This window comes from Anoplopoma fimbria, chromosome 13 (genome assembly GCF_027596085.1).
Source record: "Anoplopoma fimbria isolate UVic2021 breed Golden Eagle Sablefish chromosome 13, Afim_UVic_2022, whole genome shotgun sequence".
NCBI lineage: Eukaryota > Metazoa > Chordata > Actinopteri > Perciformes > Anoplopomatidae > Anoplopoma > Anoplopoma fimbria.
In genome coordinates, this window is record NC_072461.1 from 26,610,397 (window position 1) to 26,632,677 (window position 22,281).

A 22,281-nucleotide genomic window follows, 5' to 3' on the forward strand; every position below is an offset into this window, starting at 1 on the left:
AATAGTTTTGGTTTCATTGGCCAAGATTTTGAGATATCTGTGAGATATATGAGATATACTGCTTCAATCCAGGCGGCAAACTCCGGTTCTCCAGAGTGAAGCCAATGCGGAAGTGCCTTAAAACCTGCATTCTCTCTGCTGTCCACCAGGGGGCGACTCCTCTGGTTGTATAGAAGTCTATGAGAAAATGACTCTACTTCTCTCTTGATTTATTCCCTCAGTAAACATTGTAAACATGAGTTTATGGTCTCAATCTCTAGTTTCAAGTCTTCTTCAATACAGCATGATGTTCATTTAGTAAATGATGCTCCATTTAGAGTCAAACAGACCATAAAGCAGGGGATGCTTTAGGGCGGGGCTACACACTGATTGACAGGTCACTGCTGCTACCAGAGATGAATACGGCGTCACTTCCAAATATGGTAACTTATGTTCATCGGTTGCAAAAAAAACAACATGGCGGCAGCCGTATTCCAAGATGTAATCTGTGGTGTTCTAAAAATGACATAGGTAGTTGCTTTTTATTGTCCTGTGAAGCACTACGTAACATCTATTTTGTAAGTTAAAAGTTATTATAATCCAAAGAAAGAAAAACTTTGTATTTTAGTTACAAGTGGTATGGAAAAGTTCCCATGAACTGGATTTAGGTTGAATATCACAGTCACAAAACACAAGCACTGCAGGTTATTACTTTATGGATTTGTAACCCCCCCTTTGAGCTGCGGTGATAAACTGCTCAAACATCATTAGTCACTTCGTTGTTTCCCAGCTCCAAGAGGATTACAGAAAGAGCAGCCTGTCATCACACAAATGCCGCAAAGGCCAAAGTTTGTCCAACATGCCATTTGAAGGATGCGTTCAAGCAAAAGGTGTGATATGAGGCTCATACATTATTTAATCTCACAGCAGCGCCGGGTGGGGGAAAAACTCATCTCAAACACCGGCAGCGTTAATGCCACAAAACCCATATATGAGCTCCAGAACACGTGTGACCATTGAGCCCAACATCCCCGGGCAATCGGAAGATAATGAACACACGTCTGAGAAGTGTGTGTATATGTGTGTGTGTGTGTGTGTGTGTGTGTGTGTGTGTGTGTGTGATTGAGGATATCAATACCTGCCTGCTGTCATTCAGTTTAATCACAGTGAGTATTTGTAGTGACAGGAGCTGGAGGACGTCTGAATTGACAAACGCACGAGTCAATTCACCCTGAAGCTCGATCATAACTATCACCATAAAGCTGGCATTAACAACACACACACACACACACACACACACACACACACACACACACACACGCACACGCACACACACACACACACACACACACACAGATATGTTTGTATTTCTATACTTGAGAGGACCTTCGATTTATGCATTTATTTGTCTATTTAGGTCCACAACCAGATCTGAGGAGAGGCTTGATTCGTGCAACTACGTCCCGTCTCTGTCTGGCTTTGACATTTATGGTAGAAAGTCGTCTCTCGCACGCATTATTCATATTTGTGATGATTGTTTTGCAGTTTGAATAATTAGTTTTGCTGTGCATCAGTAAGCTTTTAAAAGACATTTTAGTGACAAATAATTGTCTTATGTTTTTAGATCCCCGCAAAATTTTGCTATTGAGGCTTTCAGGGAGTCTGAAGTGTCAAGTGGTCAAGAACCCCCTGACACCGCCCATATTTCGCACACTGGTTGTGTCCATTTGTTGATTGGAGGGGGTTGAAGTTCGCGACATGATGTCACAACAATGCGTCATGATTGGGTGTGAATGAAACTACAGGGATTGCAAGATCATCTTTAGGTAGGAAGTAAGAACTTACAAAGAAATTGGCTTTTTACAGGCCTCAAATGAAATATTCTTTGAGGGAAGAACTACTCTGCTTCACCTTCAATAAGAATCCTCCCCCTCCAAACATGTTCCACTCTCTGGAAATGCCCTCACTCTTTAAAGATGTACTAATTTTCAAAAACATCTATATTTCCAAATATGTCCACAGCTTCCAAAAATGTCAGCATACTTCCAACATAGTCACTTTTCAAAAAAGTCCTTAATTGTCACAAATGTCTCAATTTTCATGATATGCTTTCTTTAAAATGTGTATCTAAACCTTCCAAATTGTTCTTAACCTTAACAAATGTCCTCACTTTTCAAAATGTGCTTTCCTTTCAGAATATGTCCACACTTTTCTACATTTACTCACTTTTCAAAAATGTCTAAACTTTACTGAAACTACCTCTCTCTGCAAAAACGGTGTTTTCAAACTTGTCAGTCTCCGGGTCGATAGTTCAACTAAAGTCCTCACACAGATAGAAGCACAAGAACACACACACACATAAAGTGCTGATTCACCCCTCCTGTCATTAAAAGGTCAGAACACACACACACACACACACACACACACACACACACACACACACACACACACACACACACACACACACACACACACACACACAGTGCCTAAACTTTACTAATTCAATCTTCTATATAGTAATAAATAAGTCTGGAAGCTGCCTCACACACACCAAAAGACAATCTAACGTGAAGATTTGACCTTTCTGCTGTGGTTCAAATATCACACACACACACACACACACACACACACTACACACATGCCCTCACCTCCTTGCCGCCCTCCTCCACCATGAAGAGCAGGTTGGTGCCGTCGGCCACGCTGAAGGTGAAGCGGTCCTTGAGCGAGTTGGAGCCGTCGTGGTTGTAGCTGACGCGGTTCTGGTAGATGTCGTCCATGGTGAAGCTGCCGGTCTGCCGGTAGTGCTGCCCGTTGTTTGTGCGTTCGATGGTTCCGTGACGAGGAGCCTGGACGACGGTGAAGATGATGGACTCCGCCTGGACAAAGGTATAAGAAAAAAGAAATGTTAGAAAGAGGAAAGAAACAGCAAGGGTTTCTTTTTAAAGCACTATTTTATTTTAATTTTTACAACATTTACTGGTCTGTGATTATTGTTATTACTCTGCTGCTCCAACAACCACCAAGTGGGAAATCTTTTCTAGAGAAGAACATCACATGTTTAACCAACAGCTGAATACTTGAGCTCCTTAGCTGCTTTTAAAAGACCTCCTGTGAAATGAAGTGATTGTAGATCCGCACGAAAAATAGGAAATTACAATAATTACTAAATAAGTGCTCTGCAGGGGAGCGCTCGAGATGGTGGAGTGATGGGATTAGCAGTGTCAGACGGTATCTGAGGCTGGAGGAGGAAACAGTGTTTGTTATGTTGTTGCCAAAGAAAATAAAGCTGAAGAGAAGAACGGGCTTTCCAAACGGCAGCTTAGAAAGCACCAACAATTATCATTTGGAAATCCTGCTCTGTTCTAAAATGGTAAAAGCAATAAAAATAAAATAATAATAATAATAAATTAAAATACAAATACAAAAAAAATATATATATAAATATATATATATATATATATATATACATATATAAATGTAAAAAAAAAAATGAAAAAAGTTTAAATATATTTTTTTAAATAATAATAAAATAAATATATATAAATATAAATGTAAACTATTTTATTTAAAATTGAGGTTATTTAAAAAATTATAAATAACCTGATGAAGGTCCATGCACCGAAACGTCGTGACTAAAATACATTTATATGCAAGTGAAGAAGCCAGTGTGCGGGAGTTTTTGTTCTATATTGTCTACTTAAGGTATTCTCCTACGCACCTGTCGTCCTACTGGAGTGCAAAAGTTTTGCAAAATGTTAAATTTTAAGTAAACATTAAAAGTTACAAGTTAAAAGTTAAAGTAAAACATTATAATAAGTAAAAAAATTAATAATTGAGAAATAATAATATCTAATAAAAAATAATTCATTTAATTTTGCAAAAGATTTTTCAGAGATTTGTGTGTCCTACCTCGGTGTCTGCATCTGTGGCTTTCAGCTCAAACTCGGTGATGGTCTTCCTCACTCCTTCCTGGACCCTCATGCCAGGAACCTGGAGCAGAGGCAGGGAGTCGTCCACTGGTTTGATGGTGATGTAGAACGTCTGGGCAACCTGGAGGCAACATGCACAGGACAGTATGAGGCCACTCTTAAGACAATGTGCAGCTCTTTCCAAACAAACAGTTATCACTACAAGTATTTTTGGGCTCATTTATCTTTCTCTAAATTCTTCTGTTCTGTTTCTTCTCTCTAAGGCAACATTGCTCTTGTTCTCCACTGAGAAATATAACTTACGCATCAAAGAATTAGATTTAAATTTGTCACAGTAATTTAGAACTGTACATATAAACTGAAGTATTTAGTGTTCGCCTATTCCTACTCCTCAAATTTGTATTTCTTTGACTGTGAAGCACTTTGTGAATGGTATCTGTTAAAAGTTTTGCCTGCTTGATTGCTAAATAGGTTCACACTTTTGTTTTTCAAGTCTTAAAACAATAGCGTCACACCGTCCACATGTACCTTATGTAAAGAGAGACTATTGTCCAAAAAACAAAATTACTTTGGCATCTTTGGATCACCACTTGATTTGTATTCACACTGCTGAAGCCTCATATTAACTTCAGCTGAATGCATTTTTGCACAGAATGAGAACTGTGCATTTTTTGTCCCAAATCACTTCCATCGGAATCACTTCAGGGATGACTTCAGTAACTCTCTCAATTTGCAAATGTGTGTACTGTGTATTACTTTAAGACAGACAAAATGTGCAGCTTGAAGCCTCTGGGATTCTCTGAACAAAATGCACAAAGGCTGAAAACAAGGTCGTTGTTTTTTCAGATAATGGAAATGTTTTGGGGACACGTTACGCCATTTCTTTGCAAGAAGAGCAATTGTGACAGTAACAGTGCTGAATAGATGAAATAAATGGGCTCCATAGGTTTCAGTCTAGTGAGAAAATGATATGCAATCACTTTCAGTTGACATGATCCAAATAGCACAAACTGCAGCTATAACAGAAACACTGTATGCCCTTGAGCAATGCCATCTCATCACACACAAGTTAATTATTCTGCTTTACTTAAACTTTAAAATGACATAAAACTGAGCTTTAATGCAGAACACTTGGTTATTAATATGCAGTGTGTTTCTAACAGAAAGCTGAACGGACCCTCCCAACTGCAGAGAGAGGAGCGTTAACAAAAGTAAAAGCACCAGACCACTTCACCAACACTAACCACTACAGTGGGCACAAAAGCCTGCACACACTGCGGCCGGCCAGGCGTGAAGGCCAAATGACCTTTTTCACATGTTTGCTCAAGTCCTTGTGGTCCTCATTAGTCCGGATTAGCAAGGCAGATTTATGCATGAAGCGAACTGGGAGGGGGGAGGGATTGGAGTGCCGCTTCCTCCCCACTCTAAAAGCCTGGGGTCCATTAGATTTAATATATATTTATATAACATAATTACATTTTATATTGCAATGTAATTACTGTGCTATGGGTCAGAAATATTTTACTGACCCTTTGTTACTATTTGAGGCTAAGAGGCTTGGTCTCAAAACAAAAAAAGCCAATGACAAACAGTCTGAAGGCCTTTTATGTGAAGGACAAACACCGACTGTCTTTAATCCATTATCACGAGAACTGAGGGACTCAGACGTGCCAAGTGGGCTTTCGTTGTTGTTAAAAGATGCTCAAGCATGAATCACATAAATGCCCGTCTGCCTCTTAAAACAGCGCCGTCTTATCCTGAATTTTTTAATTTGTGACGGTGGGACACTGAGCTGGACACTTACTTCACTCCTGGCTGCTTGTATGCATGTAGCTCTTAAAGACAAAAGAGCTGCAGTTTGTGGTATATTTCTGTTGTAGGCTACCAATTGTCCTACAGGCATGGATAAAGCTTTCTTTAACATAGTCTTTGTGTAATAATATATTTCAAATTGCCACCAAGACGCACACGAATGAAGGAGAAATAAGCTGCCGAGAGCCTATGAACTTAAGGAAAAAAAGGTTTAATTAGAGAGAAATTAGTAATAATAAGTGCATTTGGAATGGGACTTTGCTTTGTGTTGCTAGATGTAAAAAAAAAAATAATACAATAAGTATGACGCCCCAAAAGGTGTTCCCCAAGGAACTTCACTGGGTCCCCTATTATTTCCATTGTACCGCCAGGTACACCAAACTGAACCAAATCAAACCCCAAACAGGTCTTTAAAGCCCCTTTTTATTCTTTAGAGCCTTTCCCCCCTTACTTACCTCATTAGTCCCGTCGGACACGGTAAAGGAGAACTGGTCGGCGTGCTTCTCTTCTTCACTGGTGTGGACGTACTGGATGCTGCGTGATACCAGATCGGCCTGAGTGAAGGTGCTGATTCTGGTGCCTGCAGAGATAGAGAGTGAGAGGAATAATCGTAAAAAAGTATTTACTTTGTCTTTCTGTGTACACCCACACACTCAGTGATACATCCTGACAAACTTACGGGTTACAGACAAACTCACATAAAAAACAAAAAACCTCATTAGGACTTCCATTCTTTCCCTCGTTTGCTTTGAACACATTGCCGTTACTTGATATTCATGCATTTTGTTGTTTTTCTACCAATCTAATCCGTATTGAATTTCACTGTCAACTGTCTTGTGTCCAATTCTTCTGTGTCTCTTTGTCATCGTTCATCTTTTTCTATTTCGGCATCAGATGGTTTTGTAAGCCCCTCTAGCCATTTTTGTCTCAGAGCATTCATTGTGTTTCCTTTCCTCTTTTCTTTGTTGGCTTTTATCATTTTAATGAGCGCATAAACTAAAAACTAAAGTCAAACCTTTTTTTTTTCTGGCTTCTTTTTCCACTCTTTTAAAACTCAATGGGAAACGTAATCAGGTTTGATTGCAGCGATCAAGCACTACCCGGAGTGAAACTAAAGGCAATCGTCTCAAAAAAGGAAGCAAAACATATTTTGCATCACAGGAGTTTAATTTCTGCTGATTTGTTATGGCTGGGTGCTCAAAGGCACTTTTTGTGGTTTTTGAGAAAATGGAGTTCTTTGTATGGTAGCTAAACATATTTTCACAGCAGACTGTTTGATCCTCACATACAACGATTGATATTAGTACAGGTTGTAGACAGGTTTTAATGCCTGGAAATAAGAGCATGTGACACATAATTCAAATCTAGCAGTGTTTAACTTTATATTACTATTTTCTATATTTTAAATGAGGTAGTTAGTGTTTGTCACAGGCCTGTCATCGTATGAAGGGACAGTGAATAATCTATAAATGGACTTCTCATGCTGCCGGTGACTTTGATATGAAGGTAATAACTCCACAGCCCGCCGATGGATTCAAAGCTATTCCCTAAGCGGAAGGGATGGGACGAGAGTTATTTTCCTGTGCAGACGGGAGGGATTCCCCCCAAAAATGAAGAACTACCAAAATATGAAGCAGGTCAAATATCATATAGGAGGTGCAATAGCTCAATATGTCACCAAGGGCCTTAAGGAAACAGAAATGGAGGCTTTTTTAACATCGATCTTCTTCACGTCGGCGTCTGACTCGAGTGAAACACGCTGAACTCGGCGGTTCTCCTAACTTGTGTCATCTTTTCTTTATGCATCGACATAATCAACACAGGCACACAGGGCGAGAGAGGGAATATTCTCAGTCAGAGATGAAAATACCTGCTTATTTAGCCCCATCATATTAAAATAAAAATATATTTTTCCATTTGTCTTGACGGGAGATAATGTTAAAATACCAGGTTTTTGCTTCCCAGAAGTTTAACCACAGACTGAATTATATGAGATGAAAAGAGCAAAGTAGAAATCTTACAAATGAAGTCAAAAGGATTTCAAGATGTAATTACTCAAAACGTACTAAAAAAGTAGGAAAAGGGGAAGAGACAGGTCATTTGTTTTAGTGCAGAAAAAACGTATTTCATTGTTTTTAAATTATTGTTGTTGTTCATGAAAGTTTTCCAAAGCATGTCATTTGACGTGTGATAAAAAGTGCTTGCTGCAGTTGGTTAAAAATAGAAGCACAGTCTGCTTTTGCATCTCTATTTTCTTTGGTCTCTGAATATATTTGGTCTGTTTTTGAGAAATGACTTCACCCGTGACACTCCGCCGCCTCACCCTCACCTAAATGTGATAATTGGTAGCTGCAGCTCTCCGCTCGGTTGTGCATCATTGCGTTCTTCAAAACAAAATATTGTCTCATCAGTCACACAGAAGCGAAAACCTCTTCTGATGCGCTGTAGACTTTGAGCTGTTATTATGGGTCGTTTAAGGACTGTGAAGCAGAGCAACAACGGAGGGAAGTTGACTGAGAGATTGTTGATTGAGGTGGAGTTCACTGACGGATGATTTCACAGTGAATTTAAATGGGCCGTGCTTAAACTGCCTTAAATTGTTGCGTCCCAATTCCAACTCTAAGGATGTTTTACATAAGTATCTATTTGTTCACACATAATAACTATAAACACATCTTTTGACCTATGATGATGAGGAAGCTTTGGCCAACGATAGAAGTGGAATTGAAGCAAATGGAGGATCTCACAGCTGCAAAAAAATGAAACAGCCAGTCATACGAGGTGATTCATATTCTCACACCGGTGGAATAATTTGGGGTCCAGTATCTCGTGCATGGACACCTGAACTTTTCGATGAGATATGACAGCGACTAAATGAATGCCCAGTTGAAATATATTTGTATGTATAGCGAAATGTTCAAAGACAAATACTCACTGTTATTTTTACTATAATCTTATTTATTTTTTTATCTGTTTGCATAACCTTCTGTCTTATTTGTAAAGACGTTGTGCTGTTCTGTTTATAGCTTTGTGAAAACTCGAGAAAAAACTTTACACAGCAAGCAGAACTTATCTAGATTGCTCCAGTTGCCTCTGACTTACATTATCAATGGCTCCTTTAGAAAGCCTTAATAGCTACATAACATGACTTCTGATTGGTGGAGCTGGAAAATAGTCTCTCAGGAGTGACTTGGCAGAAAAAGACCCCCTCCCAACAGCTGCAGCACCGCCAAAATCTCGACAGAAAACTCCTGAAAGGCTGCACTTCATCTATGTCTGTGAAGTCACACACTTCAACCAACACTCCAGCAGAAGTTGCCGAGGACATATGAATAATTTGAGGCGAGGTCCAGTCCTCGTTGATTTGTGTGACAGGTGGCTTTTTGACAAACTCTCCACCTGAGAGGAGCTCATAACCTCAGACAGTTAATAAGCTCTTTTTGAAGACTTTGAACGAGGGCCTTCATCTCTCTCTCTCTCTCTCTCTCTCTCTCTCTCTCTCTCTCTCTCTCTGTGCTGTTACCTTGACAGGCTTCACCCCACAGGAGCAACTAGCCGTGCGTGTCAGCATAGCGTGACAGGCCGGCTGAATGGCTAGCGGTAATTATCAGTGTGTGTGTGTGTGTGTGTGTGTGCTCTGAGGTGAACTGATGCTCCAAAATGGCAGAGTGGCGTTAACATCCAGCTAATTAGCATGCTGGGAGAGCGAGCGGCGATGTGGAGAGTGCATTCAGCCGGGTGTCTGATTGTTTAATAGCACGGAAGCGAATAATCACCTCATTGTGATTTTCATTTGTTGTTTTTTCTGTCGTAAAAGCCCTTTAAGGTGACATACTGTAAGAGGAGTGTTCTTTTAGGTCCATGTGGAAATAAAGTGATGCAGCTTCAGGAAATGTGCACATGACAGGTTGTTATATTTAAGGAGAATACACTGAATACACTAGAAATAAAAGGCTGCAGGCATTCATTATATATATATATGTGTGTGTGTGTGTGTGTGTGTGTGTGTGTGTGTGTGTGTGTGTGTGTGTGTGTGTGTGTGTGTGTGTGTGTGTGTGTGTGTGGTGTGGGTGCCAAAAGAAGTCTGTTTTGGGGGCAGCTGAAATATGTCAGAGATAAACTAGAGAAGAACTGGAGCAAGATTCATTACACTTCCCTGTGTGTGTGTGTGTGTGTGTGTGTGTGTGTGTGTGTGTGTGTGTGTGTGTGTGTGTGTGTGTGTGTGTGTGTGTGTGTGTGTGTGTGTGTGCGTGTGTGCGTGTGTGGAGTTAATTATCAAAGACAGATTTAACCTCTCTGTATATAAATTAATGGTACACCAGTCTGCAGCAAATCCTTTGGACTCATCAACGTTGTAATGAGGTTTTTTTCGGTTTACTACGCCCTGCTTGTTCTGACATTTTTTATTCGCCGCATCCAGAAAACAATTTTTTTTAAGTTTATTTAAAGTTGCAATAGATTTTAGCTTTTTAAACTTTAGGAAAATAACTTTGTTTGGGGTTGACAAAAAATAGGGAAGTCACAAAAGTTACGTTACAAATAAATCAAAGTGTTTTTCTGTCTTTATAATACCTGGTTCATAATTAAGTGGATCAATTAACCGTATCCTTAAATGGATAATGGTCAAGGATAAAGAAAAAAGGACCCCTTATCCTTTTAAAGGTCTTGGCGTTACCTTGATATGACCGCAGTCCGGACATATAGAGACAGAGAACCATTCATGCTCCCTTCCACACCTACTGGCAGTTTACTAAACCGAGTGGAAGCCTTTAGAACCCGGTGAGAACTTCTGTGTAGCTCGGGGAATCGAACCCGGGCCCCTCTCGCTGTGCAGCCCCAATTAATGGGATTATATACGTAGTCATTTTGTTGGATATCTACGGATACGGTGTATAATTTTTTTGCAGGTATGGCTACGAATATTGGATGAAAACAGCTTTTGTTTTTTCTGCAATTATACTTCCAACAAAATAATGTTATCAGAACGTCTGTTTGATGTTTATCTCTGTACATGGAAACATAAGACACCTGTTATAGCCATCACAATAAATAAGTAAGTGTTGGTACCCGGGTTGGCGGCGTGCTCCAGGTGACCCAGGCCCGTCTCCTTGGTGACGCGGTAGACGAGCTCGCCCGGTTCGCTGTCCTGGTCGCTGGCCGACAGCTGCAGCGTGGTCAGCTTCTTCACCGTGTTCTCGTCCAGCACCAGGCCTTTGTTCACCACCACGGACGGAGGAAGACGATCCTCTGGAGGAGAGAGAGAGAGAGAGAGAGAGGACGAAGGTCAATCACAATAAGAAGAAGAGGAGAGGAGGACAATCAAGACAGGAAAAAGATGTTGATAGCATGTTGGCCTTTTCCACGAGTTTATGAAAACGATTCATCCAAAAGCAGATAAAAAATATAAAAGGTCGATTTCTCATCATGGTGAAAAACAAACAAGAAGACTGATTTGGAGAGGGAGAAGAGAGAAGATAAGAGGAGCAGAGGGGTCTATTAGGAAGTGGAGAAATGACAACAACACCACCCAACAAAAAGAAAAAGAAAAGATGAAATTGAAACCAGGAAGCGTGAAAGAGCGATATAAATTTGAGCGATTTGGACAAATGGATTAGGAGAGATTGAGAGAAGGCCAGGGAAGTAATCAGAGAAAGAGGTATGAGCAGACACTGTGGAGGAAATAAAAAAAAGTGAGGGGGATAATACAGAACAAGATAAAAACGTGAGCCGGCAGAGATATGAGAGAATCAGGACAGACAATCCTTCAGTCTCCGGCGGCTGCAAGACCAGAACTGCTGAACCTCTGCAAAGGTTTGGCTGAGAGCTCAGAAGGAAGCGAGAGGAAAAATAAAGTTTTGGTTTGTTGTTACCATCCAGCCGACTGAGAAACACTGAAGTGAGACGATGCATTGGACGTTAAAAACCCTAACCCTGACTTTTTCAAAAAATATATCCGTATTGCGAATTATTCATTCAATCAGGCACTATTATGCTATTTTCCGGATGCATATTTTTATCTCCAGTTACAGTTACAACATGTTTACATGCGTTAATGCTCATAATCCTCCTTGTTTTTCTCATCCTGGCTGTCCTGCAGCACCTCTTCTCACCCTCTCTCTGAAACGCTCGTTGTAGCGCTTGCTCCTCCCTCCAGAAAGCAAAGTCTGCTCTGATTGGTCAGCTAGCCCGCTCTGTTGTGATTGGTCAACGTTTCACATTTCAAAACACTTCAACTCCGTCTCTCTCTTTTGTTGTTTGAGGGCCAAACTGGCCGGAAGGAGTTATACGTCACTTCTGTAACATTGTGACCTCATAAAGTTACATTATGACCTCATAAAGTTACATTGTGACCTCATAAAGTTACATTGTGACCTCATAAAGTTACATTATGACCTCATAAAGTTACAGAAGTGAAGGAGAGAATTCAATGGAGCCGTTTCAGGAGCTCTAGAGCTTCTGAGGGGGAGGGTAACTCCTTTTAGGCGTGGACTTCAGGTTTTACACTCTACGGACCTTTTACATGTACAAAAATATATACAACACACTAAAGGAGAGGAAAAAGTGGAAAAGCATAATAGGGCCACTTTAAAAACAGCTAACAACAGTGGCTCTACATAATTCATATCCAGGTCCAATGTGCAGGACAAAGAGATTATCTCTTTCTCCAACAATGAAGGAACACTTGGACCCGTTTAAGGGCTGCAGGAGGTCAGAGGATGGAGGGGGAACCCTACCGAGCACACTGATGAAGAAGGACTGGTCGATCAGCTTGTTGCCCTCTGGATCAACCAGGTTGAACTTCAAAGACAGGCTGCCTCCCTTCTCCCCTTTCTCGTGGACGTACTGAAGCAGGCCTGCAGAGAAAACGGACAAGAACTCAGTGTTAAATCACTATCGTTGTCTTGATGTCACATTAAATCATATAAGTCTTCATATAAAACTACAGAGAAAATAATTGATAGCAAACATATAAGAGAGCATCGAAAGATGGGGGGGTTGGTTGGGTCAAACAAACGTAGTAAAGTAATAATAAAGTAATTATGACTTATTTCCCCTTAGTTTTGTAATTGTAACTGCCTACATTAACTTTTAAAATTCATAACAAAGTACTTTTGTTGCCTTAACCTAACCAAGAAGTTTTGTCATGTAAGTAAACTTAATAACCAGATTAACCTACATAGGAAGTTTATTTAGAAAAAGACGTAACGAGTCCAAAAATGTCACCAGGGAAATCCAAAGCTTCATAGTTTGAAGCGTAAAGACCACGGAACAAGTGTTTGTATTTGACGAGTTGAAATTGAGAACATGTTGCATCACCACCACTTTAAGCTAGAAGCAAATAAACATGATCTTATATAATAAACATGATCTTGTTTATTCATAAAAACAATGTATCATCAGAAATGCATATGCATGCATAGATATACTTTAAATGGTGTCGCCCTGTCACATAAAGTACACAGCGGACAAGTGTTTCTCTACCATCACTCTGTTATAAAATATATATTGCTTTTAAACTGATGAAAAACTCTCGGCAACCTCCAACAACAACAACCACATCTATTTGTCTTGGGGACAAAGCAGAAAGACTTTTGAGATATAATAAAAGCAGAATATTGTGTGGAGAACACTTGAGACAGAAGACGACAAATGGAAAAAGAGGAATACAATAAAAGAAAATGAAACCTTTGTTGACGTCGTCCTGAGTGAAGCTCTGAACGGGTCCTTTCACAGAAATCTTCTCCACACGTCCGCTCTTGCTGAGCTGGATTTTTCCCGTCGGAGGGTCTTTGGTGAGGATGTACCGGAGCTTCAGGCTGTCCGAGTCGATGTCCGTACCCTTCAGGTTCTGCTCCGTGATCTTAGACGAAGATCCTGAAAACAAATCAGAGCCCTTTAATCTCCCTTTGCATGCTTAATAAAGGCTTTTCTCACACACAAGTTCTACTTCCTGTCTCACCTGCTGGGAGCTGCAGGCCTCTGTTGACGGTCATCCTCGGTCCTTCGCTCCTCCTGACGTCCATGGTGAACTCCAGGCGGCCCGTGTGCGTGTAGATCCCGTCGGTGAGCGTGAAACCCATCTCGTCCGCCCCCCCACTGACGGTCTCAGGTGTGTAGACCAGCAACTGGTCCAGGATGTCCTGGTAGGTGAAGGTGGAGCCCTGCGTGAGCACCCGGCCGTTCTCCAGCGGCTGAGAGTAGAACTGCCGTCTGCGGAGTTTGCCTGAGGGGAGAGGAGATTAATGAACCTCTGGATTTATGAACAGGGTGTGTGTGTATATATATATATATATATATATATATAAATATATATCTGTGTGTGTGGCGCTGTAGCAGAACGAAGCAGCATCTGGTTAAGTGCTCTGATTATCCCGGTCAAATGGAGGACGTTGTGAGTTTTTCGTGCGCTACATGAAAGACTTTGTGGAAACTAATGAGAGTTTTTAGATTCCACTAAATTACATCGCCTCTTAAATCAAAGCCCAGGTTTAAATGGGATTTGAGCCTAAATCCTGGAGCGTAATGAGACACACACACACACACACACACACACACACACACACACACACACACACACACACACACACACACACACACACACACACACACACACACACACACACACACACACACACACACACAAGCTCTCTTTTTTCCCACTCATACATTTTCTAAATATTTCTTTCATTCCCTTTAAAGCTTTTTCCTTTATATTCATGAGGCTGGTAGTGAATCATACAACAGTGTATCATGGCCATCATAAAGGAAAAATAAATAAATGGAGAAGCAGGGAGGGGGTGGCAATAATCCCAGAAAAAAATGGGAAATTCCAAGATTAAAGTCGTAAAAGAAAACTAAAATAAAATATTCTCTCGGATTATAAGGTAATAAATATCAGAGAGAAAGCTTTTTTTTGTTGATGTTGAGGAACCACATTGATTTTAATTTACAAGGTTCAACTTCATCACACAACAGACCAAATGTAAAACAATGCAGTAACATAAGCTGTTTGCAAACTGACATCCTATTAATCTATATCTAAAAATACAACACAGAAAGCATCTTTTAGGACCTTTGCCTTGCTCAGAGGTCACCCTTACAATAAGAAAACTACCCTCGGAGCCAAAAACTGTAACTAATAGTTGATACATAATTATTAACTCCAGGACTGATGTGTAGTCGGAGTGATTAAATTGTTTACGCTGACTCGACAAAAGTTGGATAGGTAACTCTGTGTGTCAGTGTGTGCTGCAGCATCCTGACGTCTTTATCAGAGAAGGATCTCTCTTCTTCTGTGTGTGTGTGTGTGTGTGTGTGTGTGTGTGTGTGTGTGTGTGTGTGTGTGTGTGTGTGTGTGTGTGTGTGTGTGTGTGTGTGTGTGTGTGTGTGTGTGTGTGCCTGTTAAAACAGATGAGCTGCCTGGGACTGAAATCACTCGTCTCCTGCTCTCTGTCCCATCAGACGACACGCTGCTGCTTTTATGGAGCGTCGGTTCACTCGGTTTCACCGGCTGCTTTATGGGGCTTTTACTGGGAGGGGGGGTATGAGGGATGGATCCAAGCAGGTGTCTGGCAGCGAGGAAGGGGGTTGGAAATAACACTGAGCAAGAACCAAATGGACGTTTTTTTTGAGTGCTGTCATCTACAACTAAGATTAATTTTGTATTGTTGGGAAAAAAATGTAATGAATGTTGGAACTGGAAGTGTTTTTTTGAGTTGGAGTTCCTCCTGATCTTCACCAGATGATAAAAGCATACAGATTAGATTGGAAAAAAAAAAATGGACAGAGGCTCTTGACTTCGATTGAACTGGATCCCAGTTCTCCTACTGGTTGAAAAAAACTGATTCCAGCAGAAGGAACAGAAACTAAATTGAACATCAGCTAATATCAGACGCTTTGCTGCAAACATGTCCAGGCGTCGTGAGATATTACGTGTTATTTATCTCTCTGTCTTAGTTTAATAAAAGTAGTGAATTGATCACATTGATAATAGGTGTCAGTTTTTCTTTGAAAGATATTAATGTAGAAGCTGTCTTTGTACTTGCAGTAAATTCTGTTTGACCTCAAGCAAATTAAATCCAAGTAAAACACTGTGTTTGTATTAAACAGGCTCCTAACTGGATACATGTGGTTGAAAACTACATTTTCTCTGGTAAAATCATCTGAATGTTGAAGACGGAATGGTTTCTAATTAAAAATGATAAATAACTTCACATAACTAAATATGAAATATGAAAACAAGATATTTCTCTGATTGGCTGCCAGCTGAACAAGCTCCAGTGTATCAAACTGAGACTGGTTCAGGACCAGTTAAAGTTCCTCACAGTAACCTTTATGCAAATCTAGCATCCTTTGTCTCTCTTCTGACATTATTCCAACGTGACAATTCACTTATTACTGCTCTTCACTTTCTTTATCACTTTCCTGACTTTTCCTGACTTATTGCTGGGTAAGAAATATATTTTTGTCTGGTGAAATGTTTTTTTTTTGTTGTGTGTGAGGCAATTTATTTTAGTCTAGCAGGGCTTTTGGAGGGCCGGAGAGAAAACTCAATTTGGGAGGTTTAGGGGCCGTCAGGAAAACAGAGCGCTGGGAGGTCAGTTGATTTGAGTGTGTGTCGTCTTGTCGTGTTGCGGCGAGCTTGTGAGGAATGACTGCAGGACCAGCGGTGTGTTTGTCTTCTTTTAAACTCTTTTAGGTGTCGGACCAGAGAGTAATGTGTTTTCAAGCCTGTGTGTGTGTGTGTGTGTGTGTGTGTGTGTGTGTGGATTCCCCTCAGCATAACTCTCTGCTGGGCTATTACTTTGTGTGTGTGTGTGTGTGTGTGTGTGTGTGTGTGATAGTATCTGTGTTGTGTATGTGTTTATGTTATATGCTAATATATGGTCTGCACATCTGTTTGCATAATTCTCCAGTGTTTACCTGCAGTGACCTCTGTGTGTAAATATAATCTACATTATGTTTTAAAAGCTGTAATCATGACATCATAATTACAGATAAATGGCTGGTTGCAAAATAAGCCACACTGTAAATAGTTTACTAAAACATTTAAATGAATGCACCGTATGAGAGGATGAGAATTAAAAACATTGGAGAAAACATTTCCTTAAATATATTTGATGCATTCTTCAGTGATGCATTTCTCACAGTGTCAAAAGGAGACCTCGATCTTAAGGCGACATGATGAAATGAAAGACAACGTGTATGTGTGAATGTCTTGCCGACAGTAGCAGCAGAAAATCTTCAGTCACTCATTAAAGCTTGTAGGAATAACAACTTTTGTTGTTACTTTGCCATTAAAAGAGACCAAAACTGGTAAATTGGTCAAATTTGCTAAATGTTGTATAGTATCTTACATAACTCTGTTAAAGATTTAAATGTTTTTTCCCATTTACAAGTAACAACATCGAGGAAGCTAATTGTGTGTTTATCTATAAGTTCTATCTCACCCTTTTAAAGATGTAAAAAGTATTGACGGAAACATTTATGTATCTGTTTTGGTGATCTGTTTAAAAGTTTTTGGAATTCGATTCATTCCTTCACTAAATCTATTTTGGAAATATATATATGTAAATTAAAATAACATATTCTGTTAAGAAATGCATACGTTTAGTTGAGAAAAATAAATAATCTCCCAGAACTTTTAAGCAGTTCTTTGACCAAATATCAGAAATTTTACTTTTAGAGAAATTTACACTCGAAAATATGTTTCTAGACCAATTTTTATGCGCTTCTAAAACACAGATGTGCTCCATAATGAACTGATTGGCCTCTATTGAGACTGGAACAGCATAAAATAAGGGCATATTGTGCTATTTTGTTACTTAAAACCCTCCAGCTGTTTGTTTTGCTCATACACCTGCTATGTTTGTATGTACAGTATTGTATGCATGTGTTTGTCTGTATGCATGTGTTTGTCTGTATGCATGCGGACGGGATGTTTTTTGTGTTCTTTTTTCTTTTTGTTTCCTAGGTATGGAGGAGTGTGGGGCTCAAGGGGTGAGAGGTGGGATATGAGGATACTCAGTCATCTGCTATGTTTGTATGTTCATCCTGTGGTCATTATTGTCTCTCTCCAAAAATAAAAAGACGAAAAAATAAAAGAGACAAAAGCTTGAGTTTGAGCTAAAATCGAGTTCAGATTCCAGTGAAACACTCTCAGTTTATCAGGAACACCTCCATAAAACTAGAACAGGCTCATACAAAAGAGCTGGAATAAATCTGTCCTCCATCAAGGTTGTGATGTTCAGATTCTGTTCATTCAGTTTTATTGTAGTATAACGAGTGTAGGATTTATACGTGTGTGTGTGTGTGTGTGTGTGTGTGTGTGTGTGTGTGTGTGTGTGTGTGTGTGTGTGTGTGTGTGTGTGCTGTCCTCAGCTCACCGTAGGACGGCTTCCTGATGATGGTGAAGAGGATCTCGTTCTCCGGCGTGTCCTGGTCGTGGACGCTCAGAGACGAGTTGGTGATGACGACTCCGGAGTTTTCCTCCACGTGGAGGCTGCTGACCGACACCACGGGCTCTCTGTCCTGTCTGCTCTGCTGAGGGGGAAACAACACAAAAACAACCGTATAAGGCTTTTATTTCATAATAATAATAATAAATAACACAATAAATGCTACTTTGACAATCGATTTATCATTAAAGTAAGTTTTCAATTTTCTGCTATTTGTTCACCGACAGATCTAGCACAAGAGACTGCAACGATTGTTTTATTAAAAGATAAATCAATCGACAGAAAAATTATTTGAACTATTTGAACTTTTTTCATAATACATTTATCATTAAAGTAATTTTTCATACAAAAATGGCATAAAATGCGGCATAAAAATCCTGCTTTCCTCTGTTTTAAATCATATAAAACTCAATATATTTGTTTTTTGGGCAAAAAAATGACACTTTGAGACTTGGAATGACATCTTTCACTATTTTATGACATTTTATGGGCTAAACCATCAATCGATTAATCTTGAAAATAATCTGGAGATTAATCGATAATGAACAATTGTTGCAGAAATCGCTTATTTTCTTCAAAATAAAATCATTGCTGTGGTGAAGAGAGCTGACAACGTGCATTTAAGTTTGTTTATGAGATCTCTCTCATTGATTTTTCTACCCAGCACACTCTACAAAGGCTTACAGTATGCAAACACACACACACACACACACACACACACACACACACACACACACACACACACACACACACACACACACACACACACACACACACACACACACACACACAGCTCACTGACAGCCTCATCAATTCAACTCAAGACCTGAAACGGGCCTAAGTGATGGATGTGGATGCTGAGTTAGTTTAGGCTGACAGCCGGAGGACGCAGCCGTTCTTTAGCTTTCTGAGAAGAAGTCACGAGCAGATTAAAGACAGCGGCTTGGTCCATTTTTAAATCACTGGTGTGTGAAGCTGTGAAGTCCCAACTAAAACTTTTCCTGTCAGTGTGTTTGTCAGTTTTTATGATTATAAATAAAAAATCAAGAACCTTTATTGAGTTCTTTTGAAGACCAGAAATGATCGACAGAGATAATTCATCTTTTTTACAGAATACAGTCGAGTAAAGTAGGAAATCTTTAGTTAATTCAAAGTTTTAGAGAGTTACCTTCACTGTCAACATGATAATGGGACGCCAGAGTATCAGTGACAGAATGATTTATGCAACAAAGTTTGAAAACGTCTCATGGTGATGATTGGGACAGATGGAGGTGCTGAAGGAAAGGACATGAAATCTCCTGAATGGAGAGTTTTTTTCTTGTTAGAAGTGTAGAGAAAATGTGTGTGTCAGGTGTGTCAGGTGAGGCGGATATAGAAAATTAACAGTGTCGTCTTATGGTGGTGATGCAAATCCTGTTTGGAACCAGGTGACGTCAATATATACTGTAGGTATTAATATTACGGAAAACTACCATTAAAAACACTTTTGGATATTTACTTTATGTTTACAAGACGTAGCTACAAAAACATACTTGCTAAAATATTTTAAAAGTTATTGGTACAAAGAAATCTACGGAAGCCCTGAGACGAAATTTGAGAAAAAGCATTCTGGTATCCATGTACCAGGTCTGATCTTAATAGTTTTCTCTTGTGTGTGAACTAAAGAACATGTGAAAGAATATTTTTTCTACTGTTGGTTAATTTTTTGTTGAATATTTGTAGAAAAATGTGAAAAATAAAAGGTTTTGGCAGGTGAAAAACATTTTTTGTCTTGTTTAATTTGGAAATGCATTCTAAACACAATGCTCATATATTGTTTGTTGGAAAGTTTTTTAAATTTAAACTGGAAGAAAACATGAATGCTTTTAGCCCTATTCAGAACATGTTGCAGTGGTGCACTTCAGCCTCTTGTGGCCGAAATTAGTATTACAACAACAAACTAAATATCCCCGCAAAACACAAAAGTTCCCATGACAAAAACTTTTTTCTTTCACCTGTTTAAGTCAGATGAAAAAAAGTAATTTAGAATATATTTTTTTAACACCTGTTCTTAAGCATTTAACACACAAGTGATAACAACTTAGATCAAAAAATAGATCACAAGTATTTTAATCATCTGACAAAGTATTTTAATCTTTTTTACAATGAACTTTAAAAAGATCATACTGGATTTTTTTTTTTAATTCTATCTGTTCTTAGGACATAAACAATTAGAGTGAAAACAATTAAGATAAAAAAAACGATCACCAGATTTTCTTTTTCTGACTGGCCTCTCTGGGCTTCCATAGAACCTGTTACCTGGATGTCGATTTCAACGTTGAACGCCTCTGTCTGGCTGTGTCCGTCGCTGATGTAGAAGCTGAAGACGTCCTGTTGGACCTTGGCTTCACGCTTGCTGTCCTGGACGTAGAAGATGTGGTCGGACGTCAGGTCGTCCACAGAGAAAGGGACATCTGGGGTGACGACCCGTGAGCCGCCAACTGAGCCTCCTGCTGGACGAGACAATCAAGAGACAGCGGGATTGAACAATTGCCAAAACAAATTGTATTATCACAACCAGAAGCTGTAAAAAACATAATTATCATGAGATTATCATCTTTACAACGGTCCTTGAACACATCATGTGTGACTTATGCTTCAGTCAGAAGAAGCAACCAATGCGAAACTTAAAATTGTGATATTTCAAGACAAACTTGTCTCATTTAAAGTCTCGCCCCAAATCAACCGTTTGAAGAAACCAGATTCTGTAAAAAACAATAAATTCTGAGCTCTTCAGTGCAACTATGGAGCCATGATTGACTCGGATGAGACCAACAGTCATGTGACAAAAAAATCGGTAAAACTTCAAATGAAATTCAGGCTGCTGAGCACAGAGCAGAGAGGAGAGGTTGAAGTAGAGGTTGTAAAAATAGAAATAGTTCAATATATACAGCATGTAGAGCCTTAATTCTTTTTTTCCAACATTGGAAACTCTTGTGAACACTTGTAGAAATGTTGGATATATAGATTTAATTGTTTTCCAGTTTTTGTAAAATAAATTATCAAAGAAATTCAACTTGCGTTTTTTCTCTTTTTTATGATTTATGGCATTATAACTGTATTATTCTGCACTAAAGACATGTTTGATTTCTCTCTACTTCTAGCCATGATTGTATTGTTTCCATAGAGGTGCAGAACTTTTATTTTGCAGTGAAAATCAAAGCCTCAGAGATTAAAATATGACAGGAACTCTCTTGGGTTTCAGAGGGTTAACTCATCTCCACTGGGCTTTAATTGGGAATGCATGTTTGTTTTTTTACCATTAAAAAGCTCTTTTTTTACATAAATTCACAGCTTCTCCCTTCCTGTGTCTCTCCAGCTCTGGCTTCACATTACAGCTCCACTTTGTCCTCTGAGACATTTACCGGTACTGTAAAACAAAAGTCACCAGTTTTACCCGGCCATCACTTTTAACATCTGACAGCTGGAATGACGGTGAACCTTGTCTCTTTTCTCCAAATTGCCTTTTTTTATTTCCCCTTTAGTCGGAATCGTCGAGCAGTTTGGATGCAGGATTGATGCTCCGAGACACTTTAACAGTTCCCTTCAGTTCTGGATCTTTTGTGACAGCGAAGGAGAGACGAAGTGAATGAACAAAATCAACCTTTGAGGTTTTGGGACAAAGTGTGAGAGTCTTCGTCACAGAAGACGGATGAGTCCTGGTTTCAGTGCACCAAGGGAATAGCTGATGTGTGTGTGTGTGTGTGTGTGTGTGTGTGTGTGTGTGTGTGTGTGTGTGTGTGTGTGTGTGTGTGTGTGTGTGTGTGTGTGTATGTGTCATGCACAGCAGTAAATCACATCTCAATCATCAGGTGAGGAGTCTCTTATCTGACCTCTGATATCTGATGGAGATGGGAAATTGCCCATGTTCTGATTTCAGAGGGGAAATAGAGAAGTAACATGGCCGAGATATGTGTGTGTGTGTGTGTGTGTGTGTGTGTGTGTGTGTGTGTGTGTGTGTGTGTGTGTGTGTGTGTGTGTGTGTGTGTGTGTCTCTGATTGAACGAGTGGTGAGACTAAATGAGAGCAGACAGACTGCAGGAAATGAGATGTGTTCTGGGACA

At 39.6% G+C, this 22,281-nt stretch overlaps 1 protein-coding gene across 1 annotated transcript in view; it reads right to left on the reverse strand.

Moving 5' to 3' along the window:
* fras1 (Fraser extracellular matrix complex subunit 1) overlaps nt 1–22,281 on the reverse strand; it is a 262,161-nt gene that overhangs the window by 25,535 nt on the left and 214,345 nt on the right. The window contains exons 41-49 of the mRNA XM_054610644.1: nt 20,477–20,667; nt 18,107–18,263; nt 13,681–13,944; nt 13,407–13,595; nt 12,455–12,574; nt 10,788–10,967; nt 6,176–6,300; nt 3,889–4,029; nt 2,628–2,855 (exon numbers count right to left, since the gene is read on the reverse strand). Coding sequence (XP_054466619.1) covers nt 2,628–2,855; nt 3,889–4,029; nt 6,176–6,300; nt 10,788–10,967; nt 12,455–12,574; nt 13,407–13,595; nt 13,681–13,944; nt 18,107–18,263; nt 20,477–20,667 — 1,595 coding nt within the window. The remainder of the gene's footprint in view (nt 1–2,627; nt 2,856–3,888; nt 4,030–6,175; nt 6,301–10,787; nt 10,968–12,454; nt 12,575–13,406; nt 13,596–13,680; nt 13,945–18,106; nt 18,264–20,476; nt 20,668–22,281) is intronic.